At 46.0% G+C, this 21712-nt stretch overlaps 1 protein-coding gene across 2 annotated transcripts in view; it reads left to right on the top strand.

The window, feature by feature from the left end:
• Nucleotides 1-21712, top strand: part of LOC138266016 (protein transport protein Sec24C-like) — a 192804-nt gene that overhangs the window by 25032 nt on the left and 146060 nt on the right. For both annotated transcript variants that reach the window (XM_069214320.1, XM_069214321.1), the window contains exons 8-9: nt 1092-1230; nt 1655-1770. In XM_069214320.1, coding sequence (XP_069070421.1) covers nt 1092-1230; nt 1655-1770 — 255 coding nt within the window. The remainder of the gene's footprint in view (nt 1-1091; nt 1231-1654; nt 1771-21712) is intronic.

The following is a 21712-nucleotide window of genomic DNA, read 5'->3' as shown; positions in this document are numbered from 1 at the left end:
CACGCCAGGTGCACAGGATCTCAGAGTGGCACCTGCACAGCAAACCACAGATGACAGCACACTACTGATAATAAATTGAGCATCTCTGTCTCACACCACTAACCGCAGAGTCCCAAGACAATATATGAGCCATGCACGCATGACACAAATACGCTTCCCTATAGGTTCAAAATAAAGATGAAAAACTTCCAATCATCCACCCCACACAGTGTAGCATGCTACCGGTGTGGGTAAGTGTTCCAGTACCTCCCAGATGTGAAGTAAGTGCTTTATGTATGCTACAGTAAAATGCAATACATTATCTCCAAAGGGAAGAAATGTCAACATTAAATACTGATAACAAGGGATCCTTAGGTTCTGAAAATAATTTGTGAAAATTGTCATGCCATCAGTTGTCATGCAAGAGGATGCATGTTTGGACCAGCAGCAGTATATCTAGCAGATGTTGCCCAGCCCAGCCATTGTTTGCTTTGCCTGGCTGCTGGTCACCAGTGCAAACCACCAGCTAAGTAGTCGGCGCTAGTACTGGGAGTGCAGGCAATGACGTTGAATGCCAGGTGAACTTGGTGTCCTTACAATCATTAACAATAGAGAAAGTGACTTCAGTGAAATGATAAAAACAACAAAACATCAAAGGGAACAGAATATCAACAAAACCACATAAAAGGAAACGTATAGCTTACAAAAGTCTTGAAACAACAGTCTAATGTCCCCAGAGCAGCTCCTTCAGTCAGTTTGAAGGATCTGTAGTTCTCTGCTGTGGTGTGGTTGCTTCTTGACCCTGCTAAAGCCCCCAGGAGCTGCTCTGCACATAGTAGGCAGGCAGATAGGGATTTTTCAGTTCAGGTTCTCTCCCGTTGGACCATGCGTGGCATTTAGATTGCTGTGAGTGAGAACTTAATCTAAACTCCATGTGCGTGTGTCTCACAAGCACGTGCGACTTGAGGTCGTTGCAGATGTGGATTTCCCACAGTGTTGTTTAGGAGGCTGCTGTGACCGCAGTGATGGTTTTTGGGAGTGGGCGGTTAAACCTGGTGGTTTGTGAGTATCTTTGTATCTCCTCATGTCCTACTTCTGCGGTTCCTTTGCAGGCTCCACTGCCTCTGGCTGAAGGTGTGGCTGGTGGTCCTGTGCAGTGCAGAGTGTGCGGTGCTCACATGAGTCCTTTCATGCAGTTTGTTGAGGCAGGTCAGCGGTTCAGCTGTGCATTCTGCTCCTCGCTTTCAGAAGGTGAGTGGATACTCTGCACTTTAGCAGTGTTTTATGTGCACTACATCCAGGCCCGCCATTTTCTACACAACAAATACAGAGATCTGTGCACCTTTTTGTAAGGGGGTCAGGAAACCCCTAAGGAGTATGTAAGCAATTGTGGCTCCCATCCCAGCATTTGCTGTTGTAAACTCACATGTAACTCCACTGCCTGATACTATTGAAGGAAACTAGGGACCAACTCACCTATAACTTTTTTTGCCTGATACTATAGAAGGAAATTAGGGCCCAGCTCATCTGTAACTCCCCTATCCGATACTATAGGACACTAGGCTGCAACCGGCCTTTTGCCCTAAACCCTAAACCCGACCCTCACAGCCTGTCTCTCTTGGTATGTCCCTTCCTACCTTCTCCGCTTGACCTATCCGACTTCATCTTGTTTCAGTCCCGTGGCAGTACTTCCTCCCCACGGACCGAGAGGGCAGGCGGAGTGACCATCAGAGGCGGCCGGAGCTCTGCCGCGGCTCCTATGAGTTCCTGCTGCCAGCGTCCCAGGACACGGTGGGTGATCACAGCTTGTAGCTTCTGTGTCTAATGGAGGTGGCCAGACAGGCCTCCGACACCCAGTGCCCCTTTTACCCTGCACAGAAGACAGCTGTCTGGTCAGGATAAGACTACACAGCTAGACGGGCAGGTAACTCTACCAATGAATTCAATTATGCCCACCACACACAGAAAGACATATGTTGTGTTATATTATGTTACGTTAACTTAAGTTGCAGGATTATCCCACTGTTAGAAACACCGTGATATGCTCACCCTGCAATGTGCAATCTGTAAAATAATTAAAATATTAGTCAATCATTGCATACTTAGCCTTGCCAAAGGGATTTTTCATGGGGGCTGCAAATTATAATTCATTTCTGTTCTCCTGCATGTTGGCATGTGACATCAGACATCCTGAGTAGTTATTGGTCAAGCATGAGGTCCAATGATCTCTAATATCAACATTAAAAAGATTCAACTTAAAAAAGTTTAACAGGGCACATTGAGGCTACTCTGTCTGACTAGAGGGCTGTGTGCGAAAGGGGAGGGGGGGCTTGGGTGTCTAGTGCTGCGCCGTATATGTGAGCGTGTGTACACAACACCTACTTGTCTATGTGAGTGCTAGGGCAGCACTTTGGCACTCTATTGAGGGCTGCTCTTCAAATATTGATGCCTTTGCCTTCAACTGATGTCAGTGCCCTTAGAGAAGTTAAGCTCCCCTCCCTTCATCCTCAGCTGAGTGTCCACAGGTAAACTAATGTCTTAGGGTCTGTGAAAAGTACTCCCTCAGTAACCAGAAGTGAGGTAAGAGTTGATGCAGGGAGAGTGCCACCAGTCAACCGACCAACAGCCCTGGATCAAATCCCCACATTCCAAGGAGCCAGGAATGTCCCCACAGGGTTCTGCACAACCCTTCACAAGATGTAACACATCTTTCTCCCTAAAATAATCAAATACAGACAACAGAAACAGGGTGCCCAAAGAACTACAGGGCATATTTATGAGTTGATTGTGTCATGCTTGAACCATGCAACATGGTACATGCGTGACATAAACTTTAAGTGATATTTTTGAAGCAACGCAAAGCCACTTTGCGTGGCTTTGAGTAGCCCCAAAATATGGAGGAAGTCAATGCGTCCTAAATCACTGCATTACCTTACTCTGCCCTGGGAAAGCATTTAATGGGCTTTGCATGAGCGTTCCCATACAACTCCCATGGATTTGTATGCATTCCCAGATTTACATGAACTCCTAATCCTGGGAATGCTCCAAAACCTTATGCCTCCCCTTATACCTCTCCAGGGAGGCATAATGAGGAGAAATATCTTTATTTCTCCTTGTTTTGTCCTCTTTGTAAGTGTGCTGCAGAAGAGGAATATGCTTCCCAGGATTGCTTTTGTGGAGGAAGTACCCCTTCCTGCACCAAAACAATCCTGCATGCAAGGCAGGCACCCTTTCTCCAAGGTGCAAGTGTGCCTGCGTTGGCGCTAGGCAGCCCATTCTGCACCAGTGCAGGGGAAAAGGATAGGAATGCATCATATGCCTTACATACGGCGCATTCCTGCTCTTTCCCAGTGACGCAGTGCAGCAAGATGACTCGCTGCGCTGCACGTTGCCACTTTCGCATACATATGGGCCTACATTCCTAAAATGAACAAAAAATACTTAAGTAATCAATACGGGAAAATAATAATACAATATTACAATAACACAGAATGTATTTGAACACTGTGGCCCCAATGAAAAGGTGTTAGTACACTTAATAATCTCTGAACCACTTAGGACTTAGCATGCACCATCTTTGATGGATCCCAGAGATCTTGGTAATCTCTTCTCTTGTTTCAACACAAATTTGATTCTTGCCACACCAGTGATGCATGCCGGCACCTTCACTACTTTTTTTTTTACAATTCCTCTAATTACTATCACTCAAAAGAACAGTGTAAGGATTCAACTCCTAACTTGCAATGGACTGGAGAGCCTAGACACCTTTGTGTTTCCCATCGAACCTTTTATCGCACAAACACCCCCACAACAGACGTTTTCTATTGGCACTCTGCAGCTCTCCTGCTCTATTCTTATCTAACTTTTCCTCCCCACTCCTTTAGACATTAACACCTAGGTTTCCTACCTCTCATCAACTCAAAAGGTGCTTTACTACTGGCAGTGTTGAGTGATACACCCATATCAACTTACTCACTGCATTCCTCCATTGATCTTAACCTCCTTGGTACAACACCACCTGCAAGCCCTCCTTAAGTGTCCTGTTCTATCTCTCAAACAAGTCCATTGGTTTGAGAATAATACACAGACAAACAAATCTGATCTACCTCATACATTAAAAGAAACTACTTTATAATATGAGACTTGAACTGTACTCTGTTATCCGTCATAGTGATTTCAGGAATTCCTTCTCTCGCTCTCTCTCACAACTCCTCAAGATCAATTCAGTGGAAGTTACCTGATTGGCTAACTTAATTTCCTGTAGTCAACAACCATCATGGCAGACTTAGGACCAGACCCTAACACATTATAAGGCCCTGAAATCAAACCAGTTTTTATCCAGGGAGCGTCCATTTTGTCTGTTTCTACCAGGTGATATTCAAAAGCTATCTGTGACTTGTCACTCAACACATAACCTATGCAGTCTCTAATATGTCTTTCCACATCACAGTCAAGACCAGGCCACGAACAGTTAGCTCTCATCTGGCACTTAGTTACCCTCATACAAATGTTGCCCTCGTGCCCCAACATCATACCTCCCTTACCTGGAGAGTAGGCTCTGCTAGCTTTGAAGTGTGGATTCTGCCTGTCTGTATCCAAGGAGATTCTGAATAGAGGAGTGCCTCCCTCCTCTCTTCCACAGGGGCTTGGGATTAAGGTAACGTGGCCCTTTTGTAGGTTTCTGTTGGTTGTTGCATATGCTGTTGTGATTTGTTGCTGGGGCTAGTATTTCTATTGGCTTAAGGGTTAGGGTTAGTTCTGATTGGTACTAGGGCTAGGGTTCCTATTGGACTAAGGTGTTAGGGTTACTGTTGTGATTGGCTGTCAAGGTCTAAGGTTGTGATTGGCTAATAGGGCCAGGTCTCCTATTGGCGATAGGGTTTACGGTTAGAAATCTAATTGGTTAGGGTCAGGGCTAGGGTTCCATTGGCCAATAAATAAATAATAAAATAAATTATATATATATATATATATATATGTTCGATGGCATGTGTAGCTGCAGATACACATGCTGTGCACATCCCGCCATCTGGTGTTGGGCTCGGAGTGTTACAAGTTGTTTTTCTTCGAAGAAGTCTTTTCGAGTCACAAGATCGAGGGACTCCTCCCATTTCGGCTCCATTGCGCATGGGTGTCGACTCCATTTTAGATTGTTTTTTTTCCGCCATCGGGTTCGGACGTGTTCCTTTTCGCTCCGTGTTTCGGGTCGGAAAGTTAGTTAGAATCTCGGAAAAATCGTCGGTATTGTTTGCGTTCGGTATCGGGTTAGTTATAACAGATCGACACTGACTTTTGAAGAGCTCCGGTGGCCCTTCGGGGTTTTTTGATCCCCCGTCGGGGCCTAGTCGGCCCGGCCATGTGTCTCTTCAAGGCTGATGGAACGGACCCCATTCCGCTTCTGCCCAAAATGTCACAACAAGTATCCATATACAGATCAGCATCTGGTCTGTAACTTGTGTTTGTCTCCAGAGCACAAGGAAGATACTTGTGAAGCCTGTCGAGCGTTTCGGTCCAGAAAAACTTTAAGAGACCGAAGAGCTAGAAGACTGCAGATGGCGTCGGCGCCGACAGGTCAAGGGCGTTTCGAGGAGGAAGAAGAAACCTTCTCCATCCAGGAGTGGGACTCGGACGAGCTCGATCCAGAAGAAACGCCGAAAACCGTGAGTAAGATGTCGAAACATAAAACTCACGAGAAGACCACAAAAGCACAGGGGATGCCACCGCCAACAGGCCATGGCTTAACCCGAAAAATAGGTGACCGATCATCGGCACCGAAAAAGGGCACGCTGGTGTCGAAGTCATCCAACTCCGGTCGAGATACCGCCACACAGCAATCTCGGGCCCGAGACAGCGGCTCCGAGCAAGTTCGGCACCGAGACAGCGGCACCGAAATGGGTCGGCACCGAGAGACCATGATGCCGAAAATAAAAAAGGTTTCGTCGGAACCGAAAAAAGTAGCCGAAAAGATTTCGATACCGAAACATCCGGCCTCGGAACCTAAAACAAGTTCCTACACAGAGGAACAAGGACTGTCCTCACAAATGAAAACACATAGATTTGGACAGGAACTGGAGACAATGGAGCCAGATTACACCCAAAGAAGGCTCCACATCCAAAAAGAAACAGGGAAGATCAGCACTCTCCCTCCTATTAGAATGAAACGCAAACTTGCCTTCCAGGAGAAGGACAAGCAGCTACAGGCTAAGGTGGCTAAACAAGTAAGCCCGCCACCGTCTCCACCACGCTCTCCGCAACCATCGCCAGTAGCCACTCCACCAATGATGCAATCCCCGACTCATACAGGGATGAGTCAAGACGATCCAGACGCGTGGGATCTTTATGATGCGCCAGTGTCAGATAATAGTCCTGACTGTTATCCAGCTAGACCGTCACCACCAGAAGATAGTATAGCCTACGCACAAGTGGTGTCAAGGGCAGCGGCGTTTCATAATGTCAACCTTCATTCAGAGCCAGTTGAAGACAACTTTCTATTTAATACGCTGTCGTCCACACACAGCCAGTATCAGAGTCTCTCCATGCTACCTGGAATGCTAAAGCACTCCAAACAAGTGTTTGAGGAGCCTGTAAAAGGAAGGGCCATTACTCCAAGAGTGGAGAAAAAATATAAACCGCCACCAACAGACCCCGTGTACATCACGCAACAGCTAACACCGGACTCAGTGATAGTAGGGGCAACTCGCAAGAGGGCGAACTCACACACTTCAGGAGATGCACCACCTCCAGATAAAGAAAGTCGTAAATTCGACGCAGCAGGAAAAAGAGTGGCGGCACAGGCAGCAAACCAGTGGCGTATTGCAAACTCACAGGCTTTGTTGGCCAGATACGATAGGGCTCATTGGGACGAAATGCAACACTTTATAGAACATTTGCCCAAGGAGTTCCAAAAGAGAGCACAGCAAGTAGTGGAAGAAGGACAGAGTATCTCAAACAATCAGATACGGTCAGCAATGGACGCTGCAGACACAGCTGCTAGAACTGTAAACACAGCAGTGACAATAAGGAGACATGCATGGCTGCATACATCTGGATTCAAGCCGGAAATACAACAAGCTGTGCTGAATATGCCATTCAACGGACAACAGTTGTTTGGGCCGGAGGTGGACACTGCCATCGAAAAACTTAAAAAAGACACAGATACGGCCAAAGCCATGGGCGCACTCTACTCCCCACAGAGCAGAGGCACATTTCGAAAGACACAGTTTCGGGGGGGGGGGGGGGTTTCGAGGACAAAGCACAGAACCCACAACCTCACAAACAAGACCCACTTATCAGAGCCAGTATCAGCGGGGAAGTTTTCGGGGACAAGATAGAGGGGGACAGTTCCAAAAAAGTAGAGGGAAGTTCCAAAGTCCCAAAACTCCACAGAGCAAGCAGTGACTTATACATCACGAATCCCCAACACATAACACCTGTGGGGGGGAGACTAACCAAGTTCTACAAACAATGGAAAGAGATAACAACAGATACTTGGGTCTTAGCAATTATCCAACATGGTTATTGCATAGAATTTCTCAATTTCCCTCCAAACGTCCCACCGAAAACACACAATATGTCAAAGCAACACATAGATCTTCTACAAGTAGAGGTCCAAGCGTTGTTACAAAAACAAGCAATAGAATTAGTACTGATTCATCAGAAAGGAACAGGAGTTTACTCTCTGTACTTTCTCATACCCAAAAAAGACAAAACTCTAAGACCTATATTAGATCTCAGAACTTTAAATACCTACATCAAATCAGATCACTTTCACATGGTGACATTACAGGACGTAATCCCATTGCTCAAACTGCAAGACTATATGACAACACTAGACCTAAAGGATGCATACTTCCATATACCTATACATCCTTCACACAGAAAGTACCTAAGGTTTGTATTCCAAGGGGTACATTACCAATTCAAGGTGTTGCCATTTGGGATAACAACTGCGCCAAGAGTTTTTACAAAATGCCTGGCAGTAGTAGCTGCGCATATCAGAAGACAGCAGATACACGTGTTCCCATACCTAGACGATTGGCTAATCTAAACCAACACGCAAAAACAGTGTTCACAGCACACAAAGTATGTTATCGAGACACTCCACAAACTAGGTTTCTCAATCAACTACACAAAGTCGCACATTCAGCCGTGCCAAACACAGCAGTACTTAGGGGCGACAATCGACACAACAAAAGGGGTTGCCACTCCAAGTCCACAAAGGGTACAAGCTTTTCACAAGGTAATACAAGCCATGTATCCAGAACAAAGAATACAGGTCAAGATGGTAATGAAACTACTAGGCATGATGTCCTCATGCATAGCCATTGTCCCAAACACCAGATTGTACATGCGGCCCTTACAACAGTGCCTAGCATCACAATGGTCACAGGCACAGGGTCAACTTCTAGATCTAGTGTTGATAGACCGCCAAACATACACCTCGCTTCTATGGTGGAACAACATAAACTTAAACCAAGGGCGGCCTTTCCAAGACCCAGTGCCTCAATACGTAATAACTACGGATGCCTCCATGATAGGATGGGGAGCTCATCTCAATCAACACAGCATCCAAGGACAATGGGACACTCAGCAAAGACAATTTCACATAAATCACTTAGAATTACTGGCAGTATTTCTAGCGCTAAAAGCATTTCAACCCATAATAAGCCAAAAACACATCCTTGTCAAAACAGACAACATGACAACGATGCATTATCTGAACAAACAGGGAGGAACACACTCAACTCAGTTGTGTCTCCTAGCACAAAAAATATGGTATTGGGCGATTCACAACCACATTCGCCTAATAGCACAGTTTATTCCAGGGATTCAGAATCAGTTAGCAGACAATCTTTCTCAGGATCATCAACAGATCCACGAAAGGGAGATTCACCCCGAAATACTAAACACTTACTTCCAAAGATGGGGAACACCACAAATAGACCTATTTGCAACAAAGGAAAACGCAAAATGCCAAAACTTCGCATCCAGATACCCACAAGATCGGTCTCAGCGCAATGCGTTATGGATGAGTTGGTCAGGGATATTTGCATACGCTTTTCCCCCTCTCCCACTCCTTCCATATCTAGTAAACAAATTGAGTCAAAACAAACTCAAACTCATACTAATAGCACCAACTTGGGCAAGACAACCTTGGTTCACAACACTACTAGACCTCTCAGTAGTGCCTCATGTCAAACTACCAAACAAACCAGATCTGTTAACTCAACACAAACAACAGATCAGACACCCAAATCCAGCATCGCTGAATCTTGCAATTTAGCTCCTGAAATCTTAGAATTCGGACACTTAGACCTTACATATGAATGTATGGAGGTCATAAAACAAGCTAGGAAACCAACCACTAGACATTGCTATGCAAATAAGTGGAAAAGATTTGTTTATTATTGCCACAATAATCAAATCCAGCCATTACACGCATCTGCTAAAGACATTGTAAGCTACTTACTACATTTGCAAAAATCAAAGCTAGCTTTTTCATCCATTAAAATACATCTTACCGCAATTTCAGCTTATCTGCAAATTACACACTCAACTTCATTATTTAAGATACCAGTCATTAAAGCATTTATGGAAGGCCTAAAGAGAATTATACCACCAAGAACACCACCAGTTCCTTCGTGGAACCTCAACATTGTCTTAACTCGCCTCATGGGTCCACCCTTCGAACCTATGCACTCATGTGAAATGCAGTACTTAACATGGAAAGTTGCATTTCTAATTGCTATCACATCTCTAAGAAGAGTAAGTGAAATACAAGCATTTACCATACAAGAACCATTTATTCAGATACACAAGCATAAAGTAGTCTTACAAACAAATCCTAAATTCTTACCAAAAGTCATATCACCGTTCCACTTGAACCAAACAGTAGAACTACCAGTGTTCTTTCCACAGCCAGATTCTGTAGCTGAAAGAGCACTACATACATTAGACATCAAGAGAGCGTTAATGTACTACATTGACACAACAAAGCTAATTCGGAAAACAAAACAATTATTTATTGCTTTCCAAAAACCTCATACAGGAAATCCAATTTCTAAACAAGGCATTGCTAGATGGATAGTTAAGTGCATTCAAACTTGTTATCTTAAAGCAAAAAGAGAACTGCCTATTACACCAAAGGCACACTCAACTAGAAAGAAAGGTGCTACCATGGCCTTTCTAGGAAATATTCCAATGACCGAAATATGTAAGGCAGCTACATGGTCTACGCCTCATACATTTACCAAACACTACTGTGTGGATGTGTTAACGGCACAACAAGCCACAGTAGGTCAAGCAGTACTACGAACATTGTTTCAAACAACTTCAACTCCTACAGGCTGAACCACCGCTTTTGGGGAGATAACTGCTTACTAGTCTAGGCACAGCATGTGTATCTGCAGCTACACATGCCATCGAACAGAAAATGTCACTTACCCAGTGTACATCTGTTCGTGGCATTAGTCGCTGCAGATTCACATGCGCCCACCCGCCTCCCCGGGAGCCTGTAGCCGTTTAAAAGTTGATCTTGAACATTTGTAAATTTGTAAATATATTACTTTAAACTACACTATGTACATACGTACTCACTCCATTGCATGGGCACTATTACTATAATACACAACTCCTACCTAACCCTCTGCGGGGAAGACAATCTAAGATGGAGTCGACGCCCATGCGCAATGGAGCCGAAATGAGAGGAGTCCTTCGATCTAGTGACTCGAAAAGACTTCTTAGAAGAAAAACAACTTGTAACACTCCGAGCCCAACACTAGATGGCGGGATGTGCACAGCATATGAATCTGCAGCGACTAATGCCACGAACAGATGTACACTGGGTAAGTGACATTTTCCATATATATATATATATATATATATATATATATATATTTATATATATATATATTTTTTTAACCTACTGGCAGTTGTCAGTAGGTTGTTATACTTAGGACCTAGTTTCCATAGAAAAAGTGTTTTTGACTTGCATTTATCGTTGGCACAGTTTGATGAATCTTCACAAAACTTTCTAAAAAACAAAAAAAAGTGCCCTCTATGGTCATGTTGTGCATGGAAAGTTTAGAGATGATCCGCCAAGCAGGGGTCGAGAAAAGGAGGGGGGGGGCAGTGGAGCGGTTTAAAAAAAATTGTTTCCCATGATGATTCTCATTGACTTTTTAGACATGCCTGCAGCCCACACCTTGAGACGGAATTACTCCATATTTGGCAAAAGTGTAGCTTTTGGTCTGCAGATTGCCCCTTTTCCTATATGGTATAACTCCGTTCAGTAGATTTTGAGATATTAAAGGGAAAATACATTTGTAAATCTAGGGCTGTGGCTCTAGGGAGATCTCCTGATGAAAAAAAAGTGGGGCAGGGTATGTATACCCTAAGCCCCTGGCCCTGGTCCAGGGGTCACTCCCCAAGACTTAAAAGGATATATTTTTTAAATCACGGAGAAATCTGCGCCTAGATCCGTGGGTCTCGCTGTGAGTTAAAAAAAAAAGTGGTCTCTCGTGTTTAAAAATGCTTTGGCCCTGGGTGTGCCAGGTTCTGGGGGGCAAAAATAGGACAGGTGGGCACGGGGATCCCTCCTAGGGATTAAAGATTGTGAGGGGGCGTGGATCCTCCATGCCTCAGGGAACGCCTCATCCCCGTGGCTAATGCTCTTATTAATAGTATGGGTGGGCCCGCATGACCCTCGCGCTTGGGGACTGCCACCCCCTGGGGCAAATGAATATATTAAATGTATGTGGCGGGCCGGGTGGACCTCCGCACCCTGGGGACCACCACCACCTCCCCGGGACAAATGCTCTTTGAGGTATGCCGGGTGCCGCTACCTCCCTGGGGCAAACGCTTATTAAATGTATTGGGGGGGCATGTGCAGCCACCCTGTGCATTGGGGACTGCCAGCTCCCTATGGAAAATGCTTTCATTAAATGTATGCAGAGGCCCTCACAGCACCTCAGTGCCCTGGGGACTGCTACCTCCCTCGGACAAATGCACATTAAATGTATGTGAGGGGGCCTGCGGGCACCCCCCTGTGCCACAGGGACCGCCACCCACCTAGGGTAAATGCACATTAAATGTATGTGGGGGGCACGCACAGCCCTTTGCGCCCCAGGGACCACCGCCTACCTGGTGGAAATGGTCATTAAATGTATGTGGAGGCCCATGCAGACTCCTGTGCTCCGGGGACCTCTACCTATGGGCCAGCCTGCGCTGCCCTTCGTACCCCAGGGACCGCCACCTCCCTCTGGCAAATTCAAATTAAATGTATGTGGAGGAGCCGCACACCACACCGTGCCCCTGGGACCACCTGCTTTCTGGGACAAATGCAAATTAAATGTATGTGGGGGCTCTCACAGCCCCCCCACCTCGGGGACCACCACACCACACCGTGCCCCTGGGACCACCTGCTTTCTGGGACAAATGCAAATTAAATGTATGTGGGGGGCTCTCACAGCCCCCCCACCTCGGGGACCACCCTTCCCCTAGGTAAATACAATTTAAATGTATGCTGGGGGCCCACATGACCCCTGTGCCGCAGGGACCGCCACCTCCCCAGAGCAAATGCACATTAAATGTATGTGGCAGACCCGTGCAGCCCCTTCCCCCTGTGGGGACACGTAGCCCCCCCCCCTCCTGGAGTTATACATAGCCCTGGAGACTGCCAACCGCTAGGGCTGGCTCCCACTACCTCCTGAGGTGCCCAACCTCAGAAGGTAGCTGTTTACCTTTGCTAAGCAGGAGCTGACAGCTCCTGCCAAACAAAAGCAAACATAACTCTGCTTTAAACAAGTTGGAGCCATCAAACAGCTCCCGCTTGCTGAAGGTGGGGTTTTCGTCTCTTTCCCTGCATGCTAACATGCGTGCAGGGAAAAAAGTGAAAACATTGCTACTGCACGCAGGGAGATTGTACTTAAATCAGCTGCCTCCATGTGGGAACAATGCTGGGTCCCGCAGGACGCAGGGAGCTGGCTAGGACCGCGGTGACATTGATGCACCCTGGTGGTCCTGTCACTTTCTCTCTCTCTCTCTCTCTCTCTCGCGCTCTCTCTCTCTCTCTCTCTCTCTTCCATCCGATAATGAGATGAAGAAGAGAGACCGAGATTATTATTGCAATGTTCTCTCCATACAATGATTTCAAAGCATCACCCTGGCAAGATGTTTGGTTGGAATGTTATAGTTACCTTTTGAAGCAGAGCAGAACAGAGTTATCTCTGGCCCACTGGTAAAGTGCTCGGACTGCCACTCAGCAGGCTGAAGGTTCAAATCCTGGTATCTCTTAGTAGTGTGTCTGTTTATTTACTAGTGTTTTCAATGTTAAACATTCCTAGTCATGGAACATTTACGTCTTTTTCCGATCACCATCTTTGAATTGAATGTCATAGAGATGTCTGAACGGTACGTACTGAGGAGTCATCTGTGGCCTGGTGGTTAAGTTCTCAGACCCTCACACAGAAGGTTGAGGGTTCCAGTCTAGGTGTGTCAATTATGATTTCTCAGGTTTAAATTCTTTTCAACTTCTAATATTTAATGTACGTACCGAAAGGTGATCTAACTCTATGTACTTGTCAAATACACTTTTTTTTCAATTTGTAATAACATTTCTCATTTTAAGTGGCGCGGGGTGGGTGGTTATAAGGGGGGTTAGGTGCAGGGCCAGAGGCCATGCACGGCGGTGGTTGGATTAACGTATAGTAATGAAAATGCATTTGCATTAAAAAAAACATAGAAAATCACTGAAAAAAGCAAAGGTTACTGTGACGTTATAGCTAAGCTCACATTTTAAACGTACAAAACCATAGAAATTCACCTGTTATAGTTAGAGTTATTTCGACTAACTATAACTTGTGCACTAAGGTAACTATAACTCGCCCCCTCGCCACACCCTGCTAATTACCTCAGATAGTACAGCATTCCTGGCATCTTTTATAACATCATTGATGATGTCACTGTAACAATTGCCGTAAAAATATTAGTTAAAAAACTGCATGATTTGGGCCGCAATTTTTATAGTTATATATATCGCCAGTAGATAGTTATAGCTAGGACCAAGTTTCCATAGGAACAACGTTTTTTTGTTTTGCCGATAACTTAAGTGCCGCTTGACAAATTTTCAAAACTTATACTACAGTCAGTTCAGCTGCAGTCTTGAAAGTTTCAGGATGATCCGTCAAGTGGGACAGAGAAAAAGGGGACGTCCCAAAACATGTTTTCCCCATTCATTTTCCCATTGGGTATTTTGACATGCATACGGCCTGAACTGCTGAATGGAATTATGCCAAATTTGGCAGGAAGCTAGATCTTGGTACGCAGATTGTGCTTCTTGTGATTTGGTGTAAATCTGTTAAGTAGATTCAGAGTTAATTGAGGTTAAAATGTATGGATATATAGGGACGCAGAGGATCTACGGATCTGGGGTCGTATCCACAGATCCAGGGGGCAATAGCAAGGCCCTGATTGGCTGGATGCAACCTGACAGAAAACATGTGGCTGCCATTTTGTTTGTCACATTGGCTATAGGCTGTGGGGAATAAGAGTGCAAAGAGAAGACAGTTATCCTGACCCCATATGGCACACCTTTGTGGGCAAAAAATATGCCCTTTTTTTTCCCGTCTGTTTCCCGGATCCAGAGAAAAATTGAAAAAAACACCAATTGCATTCAACTTCATGGTGCGCCATGCGCAGCTTGGGTTTGGGTGCATGCAGGAGAGTTGGCTGCATAGAACGTCACTGAAAAATACAAAGGTTACAGGGACGTTATAGTTAGGTTCTGAATGTACTCACACAAAAGCATAGAAATTCAGCATAATAGTTATGGTTAACTCAAGTAACTATAACTTGCGTTCTAAGGTGATTATAACTCGCACCTTCGCCATGCACAGCTAATTACTCCACATATTACATCATTGATGACACCTTCTATGGCATCATTGATATTATCACCACACGTTTCAACTCCCTTGAGTCTTGCTCATGGTTAGTGAGTCCTACAACTATGTCAGTATATATACAAGATGTCCATCCTCCTGCAATGAAGCCTTCTGGAACCTGTAGTTGTGCTAACAAGCCGTTATAGATCAAACAGTGTAAAAACTTTACACTTGCATATGTAATCACGTAAACATTGGTCCACAATAATTATACATATCACATGCAACACTCCTAACAGCCAATTTTTTGCCATTCTAGTCATGTACACATGCTGCATATGGGTTGTTGAAGGTTAAGCATATTGCTTACGTCTTAGCACAAGTGTGTTAATTGATCACAGTAGAACAAGTGTGTCACCATGGTACTTTGGCAGCCAAGCCATTTCCTGATATCTTTTTGTGTTTTTTTCACAGCGACCCCTGTTTACAGTGCGTGCCGTGAATACACATTCCTATATTTTAACCACACAATGGGTTCTAAATCTAATTACCAAGCTCAATGTGAATAATACCTTACATGGTTGAGTGTTCTTCATAATTCACAGGCATAGTGCCCTGCATTAGACTCATTGGGCCTCATAGTTGATACCCAATGGTGGGACTATCTTATATAAGAGCATTGTGGCTAAGTGTCGTGGGTCAACATGATAGGAAAAAAAAATAATTATACAGTAAAAACATTGTTGCTAAATACAACTTCTCAGCTAAGTGCCACATTTCTATTTAGAATCATTCTCTAACCAGTTTGTGACTCACATTAGGTATAGATAGCTCAATACCAAAGGTATAGAACCCTACATGCTAATCCCTTCTTGATTGCAATGTGATACCAATCAATAACTACTGTGCTCTTTATTACAAGATGAAGCTATTACCCCGTGTTGCACACTGTTACAGACCATCAAAAGCTAAAGGGAAACAATGATTCACAATCACAAATTGTCTGTCACAAGTGTCAGAGGTGTACATGGAGTTCCTCGTCTGCATTGAGGCCATACAGTGTCTTAGTATGTAGTCTGATAATATATATCTACTCTCCAAACTACGTAACCTCAAAGTTCTGTCTCATCCCTTTTCATCCCTGGTTACTTGGGCGATGCCAAAATACCTCATAGCCCTCCAGTCACACACATGTGAAGTGGCATAGTGTTTGTTGATTGCATAGCTTTGGTCTCAATGGTGTATGGCTCCTATATGTTCTAGCATTCTTTCCTTGCATGGGCAGATCGTGCTCCAAACGTTAGTGCAATCCACACTCACATTCCAGAATGTATACAACATGTTGCCTGTTGCAAGTGATCCTTTTTTCAATGTTTATAGTTTTTCCCTGGTGATCAAGAAAGCTGTTTAAGGGGGCATGGCCAGCCACCGGTGATGATGGCTGCAGGCTAAGTGAGCTTCGGTACAGCCTGCTCTCATTCCCTATTGGTCCCCTATATATGCTGCCGTAACTACACACCAGGGACCACAATAATGATCCTGACCAGCGCGCAGTGGCATTGCTGAAATTACATTGAACAGCTCGATTCCAGACAGGAGAGATTTGACCGGTCAAGATAGCGGTCCGAGTGGAATATAGCAGATGAACTGTTGTGGGTAGAGGCAGGCTGGTGAGGTGTTGCTGCGGAGGTGGTGCAACTCACCTGCCCTCCGAACAGTGAACGAGCTGGAGGCCTGATTGGGTGACAACTGTGACGAAGCAGCGGAGGAGGGGCCCTGGGGCCTTCAGAAGTTTTGGTGACGGAGCATGAGGGGAAGTGTCAGGGAAGAGAGTGGAGGCCTAGGGCCTGATCGTCTGTGTGTGAAGGTGGTGAGGAAGTGAGGCATTGTCTACCCCCCCTTAACTCCCTCATTGACAGGAGCCACTGGTGAGGAACACAGAACACTGGCGCCTTGGAGGTCTTGTGGAGGGAGCACATTGGAGGAGGGCCAAGCAAGGAGACAAGCTAGGGGCGGAAGGGGGCGGCAGAAAGAGAAGCCTGTCAACAGTGATCCCTATGTGCAGTAGCACACTCTGCCGCTCTCTTACCCCACCCCCGCCATCGCTGATTGCCGGGCACACAAGCTGTAGCGTGTGAAACTTGCAGGGCAGGGAGGCCCAGCCCGGATATATGGGAAAGGAGGGACTCTACCTCCATTCTTTTCAGTATATCCCCAGGAAAACGGGGTTTGTCCTCCACTAAGGGCCTAGACGAACATAAAGGAAGTCACAGAACAGAAGGAGTGGTGCTGTGCCTGCCGCGACTGGGGCATTCCAGCAAGAGGTACTGATACAAGGGGAGCTTGAAACGCCTGTGGTCACTGTGTCATGGTCAAGCAGCCCAAATCGTTGCAAGTTATAAGACTGGACAGATAACCAGTGAAAATGGCAGCCTCTCGGGGACAGCAAGAGGGCCCAAGTGGCAGGGCTCCGGAAGCCAGACCAGTACAGAGTGGTAAATCTTCTTTAATCTCCATTATTGCAGCCATTCAGGATATCTGAGGCTCAATTTTGCCTATTGAACCTAAACTGGATTCCGTGACACTTGACGTCAGTCTGTTGAGGGCAGATTTGGGGAAAATCTCTGGGAAAGTGGCAGTGGCGGAGACTCATATTGAGGGGCTTCTTTTGACCACGAAGCAGCTTGAGGACCGGGCCTAGTCCCTTACAAAGCAAAGTTTGGCATTCGCAGCTCGGCTGGAGGATCAGAAGGGCAGGGCCAGACAAAATAATATTTGTATATTTGGTGTGCCAGAGGGCATGGAGGGCCCCAGTGGGGACCACTTCGTGGAGGATCTTGTCTTTTGCAAACTGCATTCAAAGAGACTGTTGAACTTCTTCACAGTCGAGAGGGCGCACAGGATGCCGGGCCTGCCCCTGAGCCTGGAGCCCCACTTTGTACAATCATTGCTAGGATCCTGAATTACAGAGAGTGGGACACAATACTGCAGGTGGCTAGATCCCATGGGGTCTTGCTGGTAGACAATGCCGTGATCCGCCTTTTCCCCGATATCACCCTTCAGGTGTAGCGTCAAAGGAAATGCTTTAAATAAGTTAAAAAGGTACTGCGAGCCAAGGAGATGAAATACATGATGCTATTTCCAACAAGGTTGCGGGGTGGCAGATGGGAAGAGATGGCATTTTGCATCGCCAAAGGAGGTATGGGACTGGCTCGAGGGGTGGAGGGTAGTGAACAGGAGACATAAGGGAAAAAAGAGTCCACCGGGGCCTGTTGAAATGGTAGGTGTGGACCCCACTGCCCTCCCGGAGAAACGCTAGAGGAAACACAATTCACAAGGTCCATTAGGGGAATCCTTTAGGGGCCCTCATACTTGGCTGAAGATGTAATGTTGACGGCATGCACTGTGGACATGCCTCCAGAACGAGATACTGATTGGGCCGGTGGGCCAGAGACATAGGGTCCTGTGATTAATGGTGGGTGAGATGGTATTCCTGATTTCTGTGGGGGAGAAGACTTAAATATTATACGTCTCAATATCCGTTTTGCATCGAGCAGGTGATGGCTCACCCTCAATAGATAATGTTTTGTTTAGGGTGACAGGTGCTCTGCAAGTTAATGGGGGTGGGTATGTCTTAACTCACTCAGCAGGATAGCGGGGAATGGGGAGTTTGTGGTAATTGTTTTCTTAATCTTTTTTAGTGTTATGTGTTCAGTTCGCATCTTCTTGAGGTTGGAGGGGAATAGCATGGCGTTGAGACTCACCACAGTAAGCAGCATTGGGGTGGGATGTGACACACTTAACGAAGCAGATATCCTATTACAGACCTGGAACAATACGAATGCCTTACACCATGAACACAAACCTAACTATTTGGTCATGGAACATCAATGATCTAGGTAGCTGGGTGAAGTGCACATTAGTCTTGCAATATTTGAAGCGCCACGCCACAGACATTATACTTGTGTAGGAGACCCATCGCAAAGGGAACTATTATAAGGCCTTAGATAGGTTTGGTTATATTCTGAGAGCACATGCTGGCTACACTACAGATTCGAGGGGGGTGGGAATCCTTATTAGGAAATCAGTGGATTTTACTCCGCATAAGGTTTGGCAGGATGTAGCAGGTCGCAATGTGGCATTGTCCAGCACTTGGGAGGGCACGACAGTGAACCTCCGCTCATTATATGTCCCACGACAACTCCATGGTGCCTACTTCCTGGAGGTGGGGGATCTACTGGTGAGTCTCCCTCTGGGCACTCTGGTATTGGTATTGACATTGACATGAATTCACTCATGGACGTGGTGCTAGAAAGGTCTGGGCAGCTTGATGGAGGATAGGGAGAGAGTCTGATACCCCAGTTTGCAAGAGCCTTCGGTCTAGGGTACTTATGGCGAGAATGGATCCCTCAACTGCATCACTATACATACTGTTCAGCTGCCCATGGGAGTTTCTCTCATATAGATTATATTTTCACCCAGTGCACCCAGGCATCGCGGTTTGGGCCGGCGTTCCATCATGCAAGGGGAATCTCTGTGCATTCCCTGGTTGAAGTCCAGCTACGGGGTCCATCCCGGGACTTCAAGCTGCCTCCTCGATTGGTGCGTGGAGTTTGAGTGACAGGGATGTCCAGGACAAACTTAGGGAAGGAGCAGAACTTTACTTTAAAAAAGATCTGGGTTTGGTCCCTTCTTTCGGCGTTGTATGGGAGGTCTTCAAGTCAGTAATAAGGGGGCAGGCACAGGCCATAATAGGAGCACGAAGGAAAGAAACTAATTTAGAATGTACTGTCATATAAAGGGATATAGCCTGCCTGGAGGCAGAACCCTGGGATTCTGGGATGCTGGCGGACCACCATAGACTATGGTTGCACCAGCAGGAGTTTATAGTGCTGGGAGAGATTCAGGTATTCAAACACACCATTGCAACACAGCGTAGGCTATATGATGTGAGCTAAAAGGCTAGCAAATTACTGACTTGGCTGGAACAGAGGGACAGGGAGTGTTCTTGGGTGCTCAGTGTTCACTCGGAGGATGGGGCATTGCAGACAACAAGTGCGGCTATTGCTGAAATGTTTGCAACATATTATGAGGGCCTACATGCCTCCAACACAGGAATGTCAATGGAGGACTGTGCAGGGTTTCTAAAATATATTGCTTTACGGCAGCTCACTGAGGAAGAAAGGGACCTGCTAGAGGCCGACCTAACAGAAGAGGAATTGCTGGTGGCCTTACGAGGCATACATTTGGGTAAAGATCCAGGTCCTAACGGCCTTCCAATTGAAATGTATAGGGGGCTTGCCAGTTTTATTGTTAAACTGATGTTGGCCATGTTGAGAGAATCTTACAAAGTAGGCAGCTTGTCTGAAGATCAGAGAACCGCAACAATAGTAGTGCTGCACAAGGAGGGTAAGCCACCAATGAGGTGTAGCTCCCACAGACTGATCTCCTTGTTTAATATGGACGTCAAAGTATTGACCAGGGCACTGGTGTCCAGACTCAGAGGGGTGGTTACCACACTTATCCATCCTGATCAGTTGGGTTTTATGCCCAATAGGAGCACTAGGCTTATCCTTCACCGCCTTTACGATGTGCTCCATATGACGGAGGATTCATTGGTGGAACTGGCAGCCATAATGGCATTAAATGCCAGGATGGCCTTTGCTTTCCTGGAGTGGAACTATTTGTTTGCCACACTGGAGCGGCTGGGGTTTGGTCCTCATTTCTGCACGTGGGTAAAGCTCCCGTACAAATTTCCCACGGCTAGAGTTCAGGTGAATAGTGTAATATCTTGAGGCTTCAGGATGCGGAAGGGGACCTGGCAGGACTGCCCCCTGTCTTCTATGATCTTTGCCCTAGCATTGGAGCTGCTAATGGCTTGGGTCTGGTGTGGCTCACTGGTGCGAGGAATTTGGGCCCTAAACAGTTGGGAGGAGCGCATATCCCTATATGCAGATGATGTTCTTCTGTACGTGATGCAGCCCTCTTTAACAATTGGCAGGCTTATGCAGTTTTTTGGTATTTTCGGTCATCATTCTGGATACACCATCAACAGGTCCAAATCTGTTATTTATCCTCTTTCGGGGGAAAGGCCCAGATTGCCCCGGGATTGTGCGGCGCCGGTGTCCACAGAGGGTTTCATATATTTGGGAATACAGGGAGTGCAGAATTATTAGGCAAATGAGTATTTTGACCACATCATCCTCTTTATGCATGTTGTCTTACTCCAAGCTGTATAGGCTCGAAAGTCTACTACCAATTAAGCATATTAGGTGATGTGCATCTCTGTAATGAGAAGGGGTGTGGTCTAATGACATCAACACCCTATATCAGGTGTGCATAATTATTAGGCAACTTCCTTTCCTTTGGCAAAATGGGTCAAAAGAAGGACTTGACAGGCTCAGAAAAGTCAAAAATAGTGAGATATCTTGCAGAGGGATGCAGCACTCTTAAAATTGCAAAGCTTCTGAAGCGTGATCATCGAACAATCAAGCGTTTCATTCAAAATAGTCAACAGGGTCGCAAGAAGCGTGTGGAAAAACCAAGGCGCAAAATAACTGCCCATGAACTGAGAAAAGTCAAGCGTGCAGCTGCCACGATGCCACTTGCCACCAGTTTGGCCATATTTCAGAGCTGCAACATCACTGGAGTGCCCAAAAGCACAAGGTGTGCAATACTCAGAGACATGGCCAAGGTAAGAAAGGCTGAAAGACGACCACCACTGAACAAGACACACAAGCTGAAACGTCAAGACTGGGCCAAGAAATATCTCAAGACTGATTTTTCTAAGGTTTTATGGACTGATGAAATGAGAGTGAGTCTTGATGGGCCAGATGGATGGGCCCGTGGCT

This window comes from Pleurodeles waltl, chromosome 11, assembly GCF_031143425.1.
Source record: "Pleurodeles waltl isolate 20211129_DDA chromosome 11, aPleWal1.hap1.20221129, whole genome shotgun sequence".
In the NCBI taxonomy this organism is placed as follows: Eukaryota; Metazoa; Chordata; class Amphibia; order Caudata; family Salamandridae; genus Pleurodeles; species Pleurodeles waltl.
Note: the sequence above shows the minus strand (reverse complement) of the source record. Positions and strands in the feature narration are given on the sequence as shown.